The following is a 13,659-nucleotide window of genomic DNA, read 5'->3' as shown; positions in this document are numbered from 1 at the left end:
GTCTCCAACCAGGTTAACTAAACAACAAAGCAATCAGATAATCAATTGATGAAAACCCCCAGCAAGCACACTAGATGCGTTGGCCTCTAGGGGGCGCCACCATTTGGCAGGCAGGACCAATCTGGGCCTGTGTGACCTGGACGGTTCTGGTTCCTGAGGGTTAGGTAATCTTCTTATACTTTTTTTTTTTTTTTTTTTTTTTTTTTTTAGGTAGGGCCTCACTATGTAGTCAGGTTGACAGGTTGTCCAATATTAAGGTTGGAACCACCACACTAAGCTTAGCTCATTTTATGTATTTACTTTTACTTTAAATTCGTTTTCTGAGTCAGGGCTTCTCATAGCCCAAGCTAGACTCCAGATACCTGTCTCACGAAGTCCTCCACTTCCTGAGTGCTCTAACTGCAGGCCTGAACCACCTCACTACCAGTGCCTGGCTTTGTTATTTGTTGCTTATATTTAGATACAGGGTGTCACTTTGTAACCCTGACTGACCTTGAACTAACAGCAATCCTCCTGTCTCCACCTCCTGAGTGCTCAGAAGACAGGCATGTGCCTGCACATCCCTGACAGATTCTCAATGGAAAGTCAGGTCAGGGGTGTGGCACATTGGTAGGGCTCTTAGGTACCTTGGACGAGGTCCTGGGCTCTAAACTGAGCACCAATGAACCCGGGAGCGAGGGCACAGTGCTTAGAGCACTCACGGAGGATCCAGACTGTCTATAACTCCAGCTCCTGGGGACCTGATGCCTCTTACTGGCCCCTGCAGGGACTCTGAACGCACACGGTGAGCAGACATAAATCTAAAAAGTGTGTGTTGTTCTTTTTTTTTTTTTTTTTTTGAGACAGGGTTTCTCTGTGGTTTTGGAGCCTGTCCTGGAACTAGCTCTGTAGATCAGGCTGGCATCGAACTCACAGAGATCCGCCTGCCTCTGCCTCCCGAGAACTGGGATTAAAGACGTGTGCCACCACTGCCTAGCAAAATGAGGTCCTTCTAAAGTGGTGTAGAACTCAATCTCACTTAGCAGGTGTCTGTCACCCCAGCACTTGGAAGGCTGAGGCAGGAGGAGTGAGTCCCTGTTACAAACAAACATAAGTGTGCCCTGTCTGTAAGCCGCCAGGCGACCCCCTGGTGGCCCCACGCCCCTGCGGCACCAGGGCCCAGCTGCACCTGAGAGTCAGCATCTGGTCCCTGCGGCCCCCTTTGCCTGGCATCGGGGTTCACTGTAGCCTTCTCACCCCTCAGCCATGAAGCAATCGCTGACCAGAGGACAGCTAGGTGCCGCGGGGCTGGAGCAGAGCCAGCAGGGTGTGGATTGGGAGGTGGACCTGAGGCTCCCCCTGTGCAGCGCTGACCTGGGTAGAAGCTGGCCACCCCCTTCATCTTCTCAGCTGGGAGGAGTGAGAGTCTCCCCGTCATGGGACTGACCCTGAAGGACCCCTCTACAATCCTGTAGTCCTTGGCACCAGACCCTTGGTCACCTGCCCACCCTGTCCTCTCCAGCACTTTGTCCCCAACTCACCCATTCCAACCCCACGGGTCTCTGAGGTTATCCTCGCGCCTCGGGGCCTTCGCACAGGCTCCTCCTGGATCTAGACACTCCTCCACCCACCTGGCTCATGCATGTGACAGCCACAGGGCCAGGCCTCCCACCGTCATCCCTCAAACCCCTGATCCCTGTGCCTCCACCTCCTGAGTGCTGGGACGCTGGCTCTACCATGAATCTTTTGGGGGTATCTGTGTCATCTACAGGCATGGGAAATGGGGAACAATTTCTTAGTTAAGTCTTCTGTGTCCCCAGAAGTGGCCCGTGGGTCAGAGGAATGACTTAGCTGGTAAAGTGCTTGTAGAATAAAATTAAGAGCCAGAGCTCCTGCAGAGTGGGGGGGGGGGGGGGCGCGACACGCCTTCCTGGAGCCATGAAGCCTGATAGAGTTACCCAAGAGAGAGCAGAGTCCCCTGTGGCCACTCAGCCACACCCCTGTCACTATCACAAGGGGGTTACTCACACCCAGCAGTGTTCCAAGGAGGGAACCTGGAGGGGAAGGAGAAGGGGCAGGGGGGTCTTGGTGGCCTGGACTCTCCATCCTCCCCAGCAGCGGACCTGGGTGTGGCCTGGCCCGGCAGCAGGGGCCAGGGTGAGTCAGGCCCACTGTCCCTCGTACAGTGCAGTCTGTCCTGACACACCCAGCACCCGGCAGGACCGAGGAGGGACGGAGACAGCCCCGAGAGTCACCGTCACGAGACGGCGGCTGTGAGTTTCTGACAGACACACCTTCTCATAAAGTAGCCAGCAAAGGACAAACCTAGTTAATTACAAATTAATTAATTACTGGCTTTAACTTTTGCAGAACTAGGCACGGAGCTCTGTGTCTGGGTAGGATGGGGAAGAGCTCAGCCACGCCCCCAGCCCCTCAGTGGGGAATTCTGGGGAGGGGTATGCTCTGGAGCTACACTATGCCCCAGGCTCTCTTTTTGCTTTAATTTTTTTAGTAGTTAATTAGTTGTTTTTCTTTTTCTTTTTTTGAGACAGGGTTTCTCAGTGTAGCGCTGGCTGTCCTGGATCCGCCTGCCTCTGCCTCCTGAGTGCTGGGATTAAAGGCGAGTCCCAAGCATGCCAGGCTCTCCTGCATTTAAAATCTTCCTGTCTCTTCCTCTGGAGGAGCTGGGAACATCGACCTCATCCTCTGGCAGAAGCAGTGTGGCAAGAACCCATCAAACAGACGACTAAATGTCATTCACTGGAGATCTCACTTTCTGGCCAAACCAAACCCAAGGAGACAAACACACAGGCCCCTGGGGACTGTGAGAAAATCAAGTCCAAGGAGTCTGTGGTCGTGCCATCCAGAAGGTCTGTGTGCTCTGCGGTACATCCTGGCTCCTGCAGGGCACAGAGCACGTCCCTGGCCTCCGCTCACTTGAGGTTCCTGCCAAGTAGACACCAGAAAGTCCATTTCTCCTGGTGCTGCCCTTGGCATCTCATCAACTCCATGGTTCCAACAACTTCCTGCTAGATTCAGTCCATGCTAAACTCCTTGGTGACCCTCAAAGTCCTGCATGTCCTTTCCAGCCCTTTCCTTCCTCCTCTCCTCCCTCCGCTAATTCTGGTTCTGCCACCCTCTCTTTCCAGGCCTCAACTCAAGTGTCCCTCCCCAGAGAATTCTCCTGGACCTCTTCATTCAAGCTGTGCCTGGGGGTTCAGTCTTCTGCTTTATGCCTTTCTGGAGCAGTTAGCGGTCGCCTGTGTGTTTTCTGGAGCAGTTAGCGGTGGCCTATGTGTTTTCCAGAGAAGTTAGCGGTCGCATATGTGTTTTCTGGAGCAGTTAGTGGTCACTTGTGTGTTTTCTGGAGCAGTTAGCGGTCGCCTGTGTGTTTACCCATTGCTTAGTTTATTTATTTATTTTTTTGGTTTTTCAAGACAGGGTTTCTCTGTAGCTTTGGAGCCTGTCCTGGAACTCCCTTTGTAGACCAGGCTGGCCTCGAACTCACAGAGATCTGCCTGCCTCTGCCTTCCGAGTGCTGGGATTAAAGGCATGCGCCATCACTGCCTGGCTACCCATTGCTTAGTACTCACGCCCCCATCCCAGATTGTTATCTCGAGGGCAGGTTCTTGCCCTCCTCTTCCCTCTCCTCCCAGTCCACCATCCCCCCTTCGCAGGAGGGTCCTCAGCTTGCACCTCTATCCTGCCCCAGGGCCTTTGCACAGATGATCTCTTCAGCAGCAAGCACCTTTCAGCCACTCTCCCCTCAGCTAACTCAGTCTGCCATTCAGGACTCCGGGGTCCCTTGCTTCTTACTATGAGTCCTTTGGTTTCTTGGTGGCATTTGTCTCTCGGGCTCAGCAAGTCCATAACAGGGCTGTCACTCATCTCTCTTCCCATCTCAGTCCGGGCCCTCGCGGACTGGATTGGTCATGCCTAAACCAGCTGCTAGTACACAGGAGGTGTTCAGTGAGCAAGCATGGATTGAGCATCAACTGTATACCGACCGACCCTTCTCTGGACACCAGCAGCTAGCAACGACCTATAGAGTTTATCCTGGCCACCTATGGCGCCTGCTGTGGTGGGAGCCGGGGCAGGGTGGGGTGGGGGCTGCAGCTCAAGGGAGACAGAAAATGAAAGGGAAGCAGGAAGCAGATGGATGTCGCAGACAGGACTTCCTTCGAAGGCTGTGAAGGCGTTGGTGGAGAGTTTGCCAGTCCTACAGAAGCCAGGTGTGGCGACCCACACACCTGTCAGCCCAGGAGGTGGGGGGCAGAAGGATCAGAAGTTCAAGGTCATCCTTAGCTGCAGAATAACTGGGAGCCCAGGTTGGTCAAGGAAGCAACGTGACAGAGTTGCTCACGCGACAGGGCAGGCGGCCCCGTAGGAGCAAAGGCCCTGCCGCCCGGAAAGTGCAGTCTGTATAAATGTTTGTTGGCTAAATACATGCAGGCCAGGTGATTCCCACAGGAACTGATTATCCATGTGGGACAGTGGAGGACGCGCAGCAGGTGAGGAGCTGTCACCATTCTTGAGGGGACAGAATCCCAGCCCAAGTGGTGGCTGTAATGTTGTCTTCTGTCGCAGGGGCAGGCACGACCCACCGAGAACCCTGGGTTTTGCTGCGGACCCAGCACCGGGTGAGGCCAGACAGACGCAGTGGCTGTAAGTAGGGGAGAGGTCACGCAGACCCGCCGTCCCAGACTTTGTTCTTTGCTCCCTGGAAAAGCACAAAACAGAATGATAATGGCCGTCCCGCCCTCTCCCGCCGCCGCTCGCCACTGGCCCGAGGTCCTGTCTGTCACCCCCGGCGCCCAGTCGCAGCGAGGGTTGGGCCGGGAGCGGCGGGTCCGGTATTTCAGCATCCTTTGGGGGTGGAGACGTGGCAAAAGGAGCAGGAGGCGGCGACAGGGACCCGGGAAGGGGCTGCCACAGGTCGGGACATGGATGGAGACATAGCGACGGGAAAGGTGAGGGGCCATGGGGGAATGAGCTGAGGAGGGTCCCAGGCTGATAGGGTCCCCTCACACCGGCCGGAGGACGGCTGGAGAGGGGTGCAGTGGGACCCCTCAGTCTCCCAGGGAATTCAGGACAGGTTTGATCCAGGCTCCAACCTCCAGAAGTTTTTACATCTATATTAACAATTTTAAATTATAGTAGAATGTGGGCCGCTTCACACTAGCCATACGAGTCCCAAGATTTCATATGTTTGCTTGGTTTTTGTTTTGAGTCTTGCTAGTGGTAGCCCAGGCTGGCCTGGATCCTCCTGCCATTCTCCTGCCTCAGCTTCCTGAGAACTCAGATCATAGCCTCCTCCTACCGTGGCTGTTTAAAGGCTCCAGGCTATCCCGACATAACTCTGTCAGCCCTTGGGGCAGACTTGCAGATGAAGACCGCTCAGGGGCCGGGAGCCCAGAAGGAGGTGGGATACTGTGTGTGAAGGATGCAGTGTGACCTGCCCCCTCTCTCTCCTCATTCAGATGGCGTCCCCTGCCTGTGGCATGGGTCCTCTGGACAGTCTGGAACTCCTAGACCTCTTGTTTGACCAGCAGGATGGTATTCTAAGAAATGTAGAGCTGGCTGAGGCCTGGAACCACACCAGGGAGGAGCAAGTGAGGGTCCCCTTGGTAACACTTCCAGCTACAGTGCGGGGCTAGCGGGGGGCACTGGGCAGCCCACAGCTTCTTATTCAACCTTTAATGTGTGGTTAGAAGTTCCTTCTAATGGGGGTCAGGGTGGAGGCTCAGAGAGGGCATGGAGTGCACCCTGAGTCACACAGCCAACTTTGAACTGAGTTCAGATTCAAACCCAGGACTCAGAGGCGTCTTTCCCTGTTTGTCACCTCTCTGCTGTTGCATCTCGGATGCTCAGAGAGAAAGGATGGCAGTACCCCTAAGGCACAGGGAGAGTCAGGGCTTTGTCCAGACTCACACAGCGCTCTGAATAAGCATGTGTCTCTCAATCCACTTCCCTTCTATAAGGTTCTACCACATTCTGACTCTGATGACTTCCTAAATTCCATCCTGGGACCTGGAGACTCTGACCCCAGCTCCCCCATATGGTCTCCTGCTGAGAGTGACAGTGGACTGTCTGAGGATCTACCCTCGGATCCCCAGGACACCCCTCCTCGTAGCAGCCCCGGAGCAGCTAACTCTGCAGCCAGGTGTCATCCGAGCGGGCACAGCAAGGGGCCCTGCTCCTCCTACCTGCCTGGCGCCCCATGTCCCGCACCTGCCAGGACTCAGGCCCTGGAGTCCTCGGTGGCTATTGACCTGGGTGAGTATGGAACAGAGAAACACCTCTGGGGTGGGGGACACCACGGGACCATTTCACAGATGAGGGTGTCACCAGCCTCAGTCCAGTGCCACGATCTCCCATGGGTGACTCAGACACCAGGCAGCCAGGGTGGAGGCCAGAGAGTGGCCTGGATCTTGGTTTGTCCAAGTGTGGCTAACACGGCAGGGTGCTTGGTGAAAGCACGGGAGAGTCCAGAGCCCCTGGCAGAGGCGAGGGTTCTGCCCTGAAGGACAGCTTATCAGAGGCCACCCCTACAGATCAATGATTGACTTCCAGACATCGATCAGCACCCCTAGCCAGCAAGAGGACGCGGGGCTGCAACTGGCTAGGCTCTACCCTCTGACCACGGCCCAGCCCTTCACTGGGAGATACTAGGCAGGGTTCTACTCCTCCCCTCCCCCCCCCCCCTCCAGACAGGGTTTCTCTGTAGCTTTGGAGCCTGTCCTAGAACTAGCTCTGTAGACCAGACTGGCCTCAAACTCATAGAGATCTGCCTGCCTCTTCCTCCTGAGGATTAAAGGCATGCGCCACCACCGCCTGGCTCGGGGTTCTACCTTGATCACATCTCCAAGCTCTGTATCTGAAGATTTGCAAGGTGCTCATTTCTCCCATTAAGTCTTTGTTCCTGATAAAGTCTAGGTTCAGAGAGGTGAAGCTCCTTTCCTAGGGTCACACAGCTCTGCTCTGTCTGATCAGAAGCCAGAGTTTACTGCCACAATATTTGTGGTGTTCAATAGCATGCCTATGGCGTGTAGGCCATCAAGAGGGACAGGCCAGATATGACATGGACCTTGTCCCAGTCCTGTACCCCTGAGTGGAAGCCACTCCTTGTTGTACTGGCTGTAAGTCCCCTACAATACCCTGTGTCTCTGTGACGCCATGACCCAGATCCATACACTGAGTTTGTGTTGTGTCTTATACCAGAGGGAAACTGATCATGTACCCTCCCCTTCAGGCTCTGGGCATGGTGGCACACACCTCTAATCTCAGCACTTGGGAGCAAGGCAGAGGCAGGCGGATCTCTGTGAGTTCGAGGTCAGCCTGGTCCACAAGAGCTAGTTCCTGGACAGCCAGGGCTACACAGAGAGACCCTGTTTTAATACGGAAAGAAAGGCTTTTTCAGGCTGCCATCCAGGACTTGCTGGGGGCTGGGCACCGAGACTGAGGGCCTGATGTCCTCTCTGTCCCTCCCCTTCTGGTAGACATGTGGAGCACAGACGCACTGTACCCAGAGGAGCAGTCCGGTTCGCCTTCCAGATTCAACCTCACAGTGAAGGAACTGCTGCTCTCCGGCGGCGGGGACTTGGTAGGCGCCCTCACCCCCGCCCCGTTGCCTCAGGTCACCCTCCTGTCTGCCTCGTACAGCCTGGGACCTGGCAGAGAGGACCTGGGCGTACCTTGCTCCCAGACAGTCCTGCAATGTCCTGTCTGCTCTCCCGGGCTGGTATACTCTCCAATAAAGGGAGAGGGGGTGGGGAAGCTACGGTGAGTTCAGGAGCCTGGAAACAGGGTTAGGAGAGAAACTATTGGAAGCAATGACAACATTCATTTACTGGTGATGAAGCAGGATCGCTGCACCTGCCAATCAATCGATCCTTCCCAGCTCTGGGCTCCACCCCCAACCCTGGGCCTCCCTCAACCCTGGGCTCTACCTCCAGCCCTGAGCCCCACCTCCAGCCCTGAGCCCCACCCCCAGCCCTGAGCCCCACCCCCAGCCCTGAGTCCCACTCCCAGCCCTGAGCCCCACCTCCAGCCCTGAGCCCCACCTCCAGCCCTGAGCCCCACCCCCAGCCCTGAGCCCCACCCCCAGCCCTGAGCCACACTCCTAGCCCTGAGCCCCACCCCCAGCCCTGAGCCCCACTCCCAGCCCTGAGCCCCGCCTCCAGCCTTGAGCCCCACCCCCAGCCCTGAGCCCCACCTTCAGACCTGAGCCCCACCCCAGACCTGAGCCCCACTCCCAGCCCTGAGCCCCACTCCCAAGCCCTGAGCCCCACCTCCAGCCCTGAGCCCCACCCCCAGCCCTGAGCCCCACCCCCAGCCCTGAGCCCCACCCCAGACCTGAGCCCCACTCCCAGCCCTGAGTCCGACCCCCATCCTTGAGCACCACTCCCAGCCCTGAGCCACACCCCTCTTTTTATTTTGGGGGACAGGGTCTTGCTCACTTTCCCTGCCAGGTGACAGTTCAGGGTCTGTACATCTCTAATGGACATCCCCTCGTTTCCACAGCAACAGCATTCCTTGGCTTCCTCCCAGCTGCTGGGATCTGGGAGTGGGCACAGCCAGGAGCTGGTACTGACAGAGGACGAGAAGAAGCTGCTGGCTAAAGAGGGGGTGACCCTTCCCACCCAGCTGCCTCTCACCAAGGTTTGTGGGCTGTGTCTACGCCTCACCCTATAGTTGGGGCTGTTCTCAAACTCTTATCCCTCTGCCTCCGCCTCATGAGTGCTGACAGGGGTGCACTACCATGCCTGGGGTATGTGACCCTGTAGATGGAACCATTATGTAGCCCTGATTGGTCTGGAACTCACTCTGTAGACCAGGCTGGCCTCAAACTCACAGAGATCCGCCTACCTTCCATTTACACTGACGGTAAAGCGTTGTTCCCAAGCATTGCCACCAGGTGGCGATGTGGCCTGAGCCAGCGTCAAGATGGTGAGCCCACATTTTCTCAGTGGGGTCTCCACTGTGCGCGCAGCCAGGAAAGCATCAGAGCTCTGGAATACTCTAGGGATGAAGCAAGAATGCAAGGGGAGGGGAGGGTTGCTCGTGCAGCTCCATGCAGCTCTCCTAGCATGCACGAGGCCCTGGGCGCCATCCGCAGTACCACAGAAACCAGGCAGGGTGCCCCAGGCCTATCACCCCAGCACTTGGGAGGGGGAGGCAGGAGCATGAGAAGTTCAATGTCACGTGGGTTAGAGGCTAGCCTGGGCTACACGAGCCCCTGTCTCATGCAAACAAACAGATCACTGGTTGGGGATGGGGTTAGGCTGACAGGACACCCCTCCCCATTCACTCTGCAGTATGAGGAGAGAGTGTTGAAGAAAATCCGCAGAAAGATCCGGAATAAACAATCAGCTCAGGAAAGCAGGAAGAAGAAGAAGGAATACATCGATGGTCTGGAGAACCGGTAAGGTGGGCACCACGGCCACACAAGCCTAAGGGAAACTGAGGCAGAGATAGTCCAAGTTTTTACAGCTTAACAAAATTGGGGTTGGTGTCCCACTTAGGAACAAATATCAGGAGTCCAAGGATGGCTAGGGAGGGCCTGAGCAGTGACTGATTGGTTTGTGGGCGTGGACACAGGCACACCACCATACACCTGTGGAGGTCGGCTCTCTGCTTCTCGCATGGGGGTCTGTGGGAGTCACACTTGGGTCAGGCGACTTTGCTGTCTGCATGCACTGAGGGGTGGGAATGATAGCAGTCAGAGGAATTGACTGACAGGAGTCAGAGGGTATGAATGACAGGGGCTGGGTATGAATGACAGGGGCTGGAGGGGTGGGGTAGGGGAAATGGCGCTGATGAAGGAGGGGGCTGTGTGTGTGGGGTCAGGGCACTCTGTCTTTGCCTGAGTGTCATGAGGCCTAGAAAACATGAGACAGAGGATGTTAGGATGTTAGGATGTTAGGTAGGAGGCGGGGCACGGTGGTGGGATGGGCTTGGGTAGGAAATGGGGCACTGCAGCCTGGTGTGGGGGCTCATGCCCACCATGCCAGCACTCGAGAAACCGAGGCAGGGGATTCTTTGGGGCTCACTGGCTAGCCAGCCTAGCTGAGCAGGTGAGGCCGGTGAGATGGTTCACCGTGTACAGGTGCTTGCAGCTTCCTCATGAGCCCCAAGTTTGATTTCCAGCACCTGGAGGCTCACAGCCACTGGGACACCATGCTGCTTTTGCTATGAGCACCTGCACCGCTGGCTAACACATATTTTAAAACAAAAATAAAGCCGAGAGAGCCAGGTGGTTGTCGCACACACTTTTAATCCATCCCAGCACTCAGGAGGCAGAGGCAGGCGGATCTCTGAGTTCAAGGGCAGCCTGGTCTACACAGAGAAACCATGTCTCTTATTTTAAAAAAAATCAAAAACAAAACAGAACAACAACAACAAAACCCATGGAGCCACTCCGAGTCCCTTCCAGGCTCCACAGGCACACACACACCAGAGGACACACAAGTAACAAACATGTTACAGCGGCATTGTGGCTGAGCTCTCAGTGTCACCAGGTCCCTGTGTGTAAAGTGGGAAGTGTCTGTGAGGCTGGTGTTTGACAGGCATGGTCTCAGTGTCACTAGGTCCTTGTCTTTCCAGGATGTCAGCGTGTACCGCCCAGAACCAGGAGCTGCAGAGGAAGGTCCTGCATCTAGAAAAGCAGAATCTGTGAGTGTGCTGAGAGCGGGAGGGTCCTACGCTTTGCCCACGGAGGAGCTCCAGGGACAAAACCCCATAGCGGTTGCAGGAGATCAGGAATGAGACCTCTGTTTGCCAAGGAGGGGATTTGTGTTGGGGCTGTGACAGGTGTGTAAGAGTTGGCTAGAAGCCAGGTGGTGGCGCACACCTTAGTCCCAGCACTCAGGAGGCAGAGGCAGATGGATCTCTCTGAGTTTAAGGCCAGTCTGTTCTACAAGAGTGAATTCCAGGACAGCCAGGGCTACACAGAGAAACCCTGTCTGGAAAAGGAAAAGCAAAAACAAAGAAAGAAAGAGTTGTTTAGAGAGGAATTGGCATATACAAAGTCCTGTGGGGTGAGCAAGAACAAACCAGCTCAGACCTGTCTGTGGAAACAATGTCCTTGGTGCAGGGGGCAAAGCGTGGAGAAAGACCCTGAGGCCGGACGGAGTCTACAGTGTGGCAGGATAGAGGAACGCAGGGCAAAGCGGCAGGAGGGAGGCAGGGAGGGTGTCTTAGCAAGGGTGGACTTAGTGCACCGAGGAGGCTGAGGGGTTTCAGAAAGGGCCAAGGAGCAAGGAGGCCTGCAGGGCTCACCTTGAATGTCATCTCCCTGCAAGGTCTCTTCTGGAGCAGCTGAAACACCTACAGGCTCTCGTGGTCCAGTCGACCAGCAAGTCCGCCCATGCAGGCACCTGCATAGCAGTGAGTCCCATCTGCGGGCGCTCATGGGGTCCCCAAGACTGGGGTTGTGGTAGTGCTTGGCCTTAGTCGAATGGGTAGTGGGGGAGGTGAGTGTCTTTAATAGTAGAACCTTGGAGCCTGGCATGGTGGGACAGGCTAGTTGTCATAAACCTCAGGAAGCAGAGACAGGGGGATTGCTGTGAGTTACAGGTCAGCCTAGGCTACAAAGCAAGGCGCTGCCTCAATAAACCCACTGCCGTCTAAATAAAAAGTCACATCCAAGCCGGGCAGTGGTGGCGCATGCCTTTAATCCCAGCACTAGGGAGGCAGAGGCAGGCGGATCTCTGGGAGTTTGAGGCCAGCCTGGTCTACAAGAGCTAGTTCCGGGACAGGCACCAAAGCTACAGAGAAACCCTGTCTCGAAAAACCAAAAAAAAAAAAAAAAAAAGTCACATCCACTCTCTGCTAGTGGAACCTCAGTTTCCCTGCCTGTGAGCTCAGGTGTGCTCACAGGGGAGGGGGAAGGATGGGGTGACCCCGCCCCATGTCTGGCAGGTCCTTCTGCTGTCCTTCGTCCTGATCATCCTCCCCTCCATCAGCCCTTTCGACTCCAACAAGGCCGACAGCCCTGGAGACTTTGTGCCAGTGCGAGGTAGGTGGTCCCCGCCCCCTGGCCCCAGGGTGAGGGCGGGGCTCAGTGGGCAGAGTGCTGGCTTGGCATAGGAGCCCCTGGCTCCCATCCTTAGCACCGTAGAAATCAGATGATGGTACAGGCCTGTCATCAGAGAGGTAGAGGCAGGGGATCAGTTCTGGGTTATTCTAGGCTACCCAGGACAGCCTGGGCTACATGAGACCCCTGACAAAAATGCCAACAAATAAATACACATGCACCAAAACCAAATCCTGTCAGGGGACCTGCTGCTTCCCGGGTCCACAAGGGAAGAACAAAGTCATGCAAAGCTGGCCTCAGGCCCACACAGGGGTGCTGTGGTACTCCCCAAATTTACAGTGCACACAATGGAAATGAATGTGACAAACCCAGGGGACACAGTCCCCATTGCATCCTGCCCACTTGGGGCAGGGGAGGCCCCCGAAGCTGGGGTCAGGGAATGAAGACCGGGACTCTGCCTCCGTGTTCTCCTCCCAACTCCGCAATCCTCTCCAGTGTTTTCCAGAACCCTTCACAATCACGCTGCATCCCGCGTGGCTCCCGACAGCGCCCCAGGCTCCGAGGGCCCAGGACCCTGGCCAGACGTTGGCACACCCCACAAAGGCTCTCCTTCTAGCAGCCTTGGTGCAGACTGGGGGAATTTCCTGGAAATACCAATGCTGAGCAACTCAACAGAAGAGCTAGACAACTCTACCCTGGTGCTGGTCAATGCCACGGAGGACCTGGGCGCGGCCACCCTGCTGGACTGGGTCGCTTTGGAATCTCTGCTCAGCCCAGGCCGGGTAGGGCTGGAGATGCCAGGGGTGGAGATGTGGCTGTCCTGGGTACCAAGATGGCTCAGGGTTCCTCTGGTGCGGGGTCCCCTGGAGGTGCTGTGACCGGCAGTAGCAGGCCCAGACTCACAGGTGGACTGACAGCGCCTCCTCCATATCCCCCGCATATCTCATCAGAGTGGGGCTGCCAGGTCCAAGCAGAGACCCTCGTGCAGGGCAAGAACTAGATGCCTTTACTCATACTGACCCTGACAGGCACTCACACCTGAGCCATGACTCCTCAACCCATGAAGCCTTCCCTGTCCCCTGATCACTGGGGACCTGGGCTCCCCAACACCAGCATGCGAACTTTACAGTGGACCCAGCACACAGACATCCACCTCCCTTTTTTCTTGTAGGGACAGGGTCTTAATCTGCGGACCAGGCTGGTCTCAAACTCAAAGATTCTCCTGCCTCTGCCTCCTGGGTGCCGAGTTAAAGCCATGAGCCACCACCACCCAAACACCCCCTTTTCTAAGACTGTTGTGACCATCAATAAAGTATTTTGACAATATAGAGGCTGTGGCTCGGTGGGCACACACCTGTCGTCCCGAGACTCAGGAGGCACCACCAGGTGTCTGGTCTGCAGAGTGAGACCACACTTCCAAAAAAAAAAAAAAGGAGTTTGAGATCATCTTTGGGTCTGCAGGGACTTTGAGGCTAGCCTGGGCTACACTAGACCCTGTCTACACACACAGTATTGTGAGAGAATAAGTGGTATAGTGTATGTTAATTCAGAGGCTGGGGCTCTGGCAGGCAGCCTAACATGGGGTTTGACCGGCCTCCTAGACCTAGGTGAGTTCAGCACCTTGGAGAGCGACAGGGAGGCCG

At 55.9% G+C, this 13,659-nt stretch overlaps 1 protein-coding gene across 2 annotated transcripts; it reads left to right on the top strand.

Moving 5' to 3' along the window:
- The first annotated feature begins 4,363 nt into the window (after positions 1–4,363).
- On the top strand, positions 4,364–13,340 carry Creb3l3 (cAMP responsive element binding protein 3 like 3). 2 transcript variants are annotated; one of them, XM_041670012.1, is made up of 11 exons: positions 4,364–4,490; positions 4,567–4,644; positions 5,460–5,591; positions 5,961–6,255; positions 7,479–7,582; positions 8,503–8,640; positions 9,297–9,403; positions 10,585–10,653; positions 11,283–11,367; positions 11,902–11,998; positions 12,512–13,340. In XM_041670012.1, the coding sequence occupies exons 3-11, from the start codon at positions 5,460–5,462 to the stop codon at positions 12,892–12,894; spliced, it is 1,410 nt and encodes a 469-aa protein (XP_041525946.1). In that variant the 5' UTR covers positions 4,364–4,490; positions 4,567–4,644; the 3' UTR covers positions 12,895–13,340. The 2 variants fall into 2 exon arrangements, with proteins under 2 accessions (XP_041525946.1, XP_041525945.1); XM_041670011.1 differs by lacking the exons at positions 4,364–4,490; positions 4,567–4,644 and adding an exon at positions 4,856–4,949.
- The last annotated feature ends 319 nt before the right edge of the window (positions 13,341–13,659 follow it).

The sequence above is a fragment of the Microtus oregoni genome, unplaced genomic scaffold, assembly GCF_018167655.1.
Source record: "Microtus oregoni isolate MIOR12 unplaced genomic scaffold, Mior012 000019F_ref0000042, whole genome shotgun sequence".
In the NCBI taxonomy this organism is placed as follows: Eukaryota; Metazoa; Chordata; class Mammalia; order Rodentia; family Cricetidae; genus Microtus; species Microtus oregoni.
Note: the sequence above shows the minus strand (reverse complement) of the source record. Positions and strands in the feature narration are given on the sequence as shown.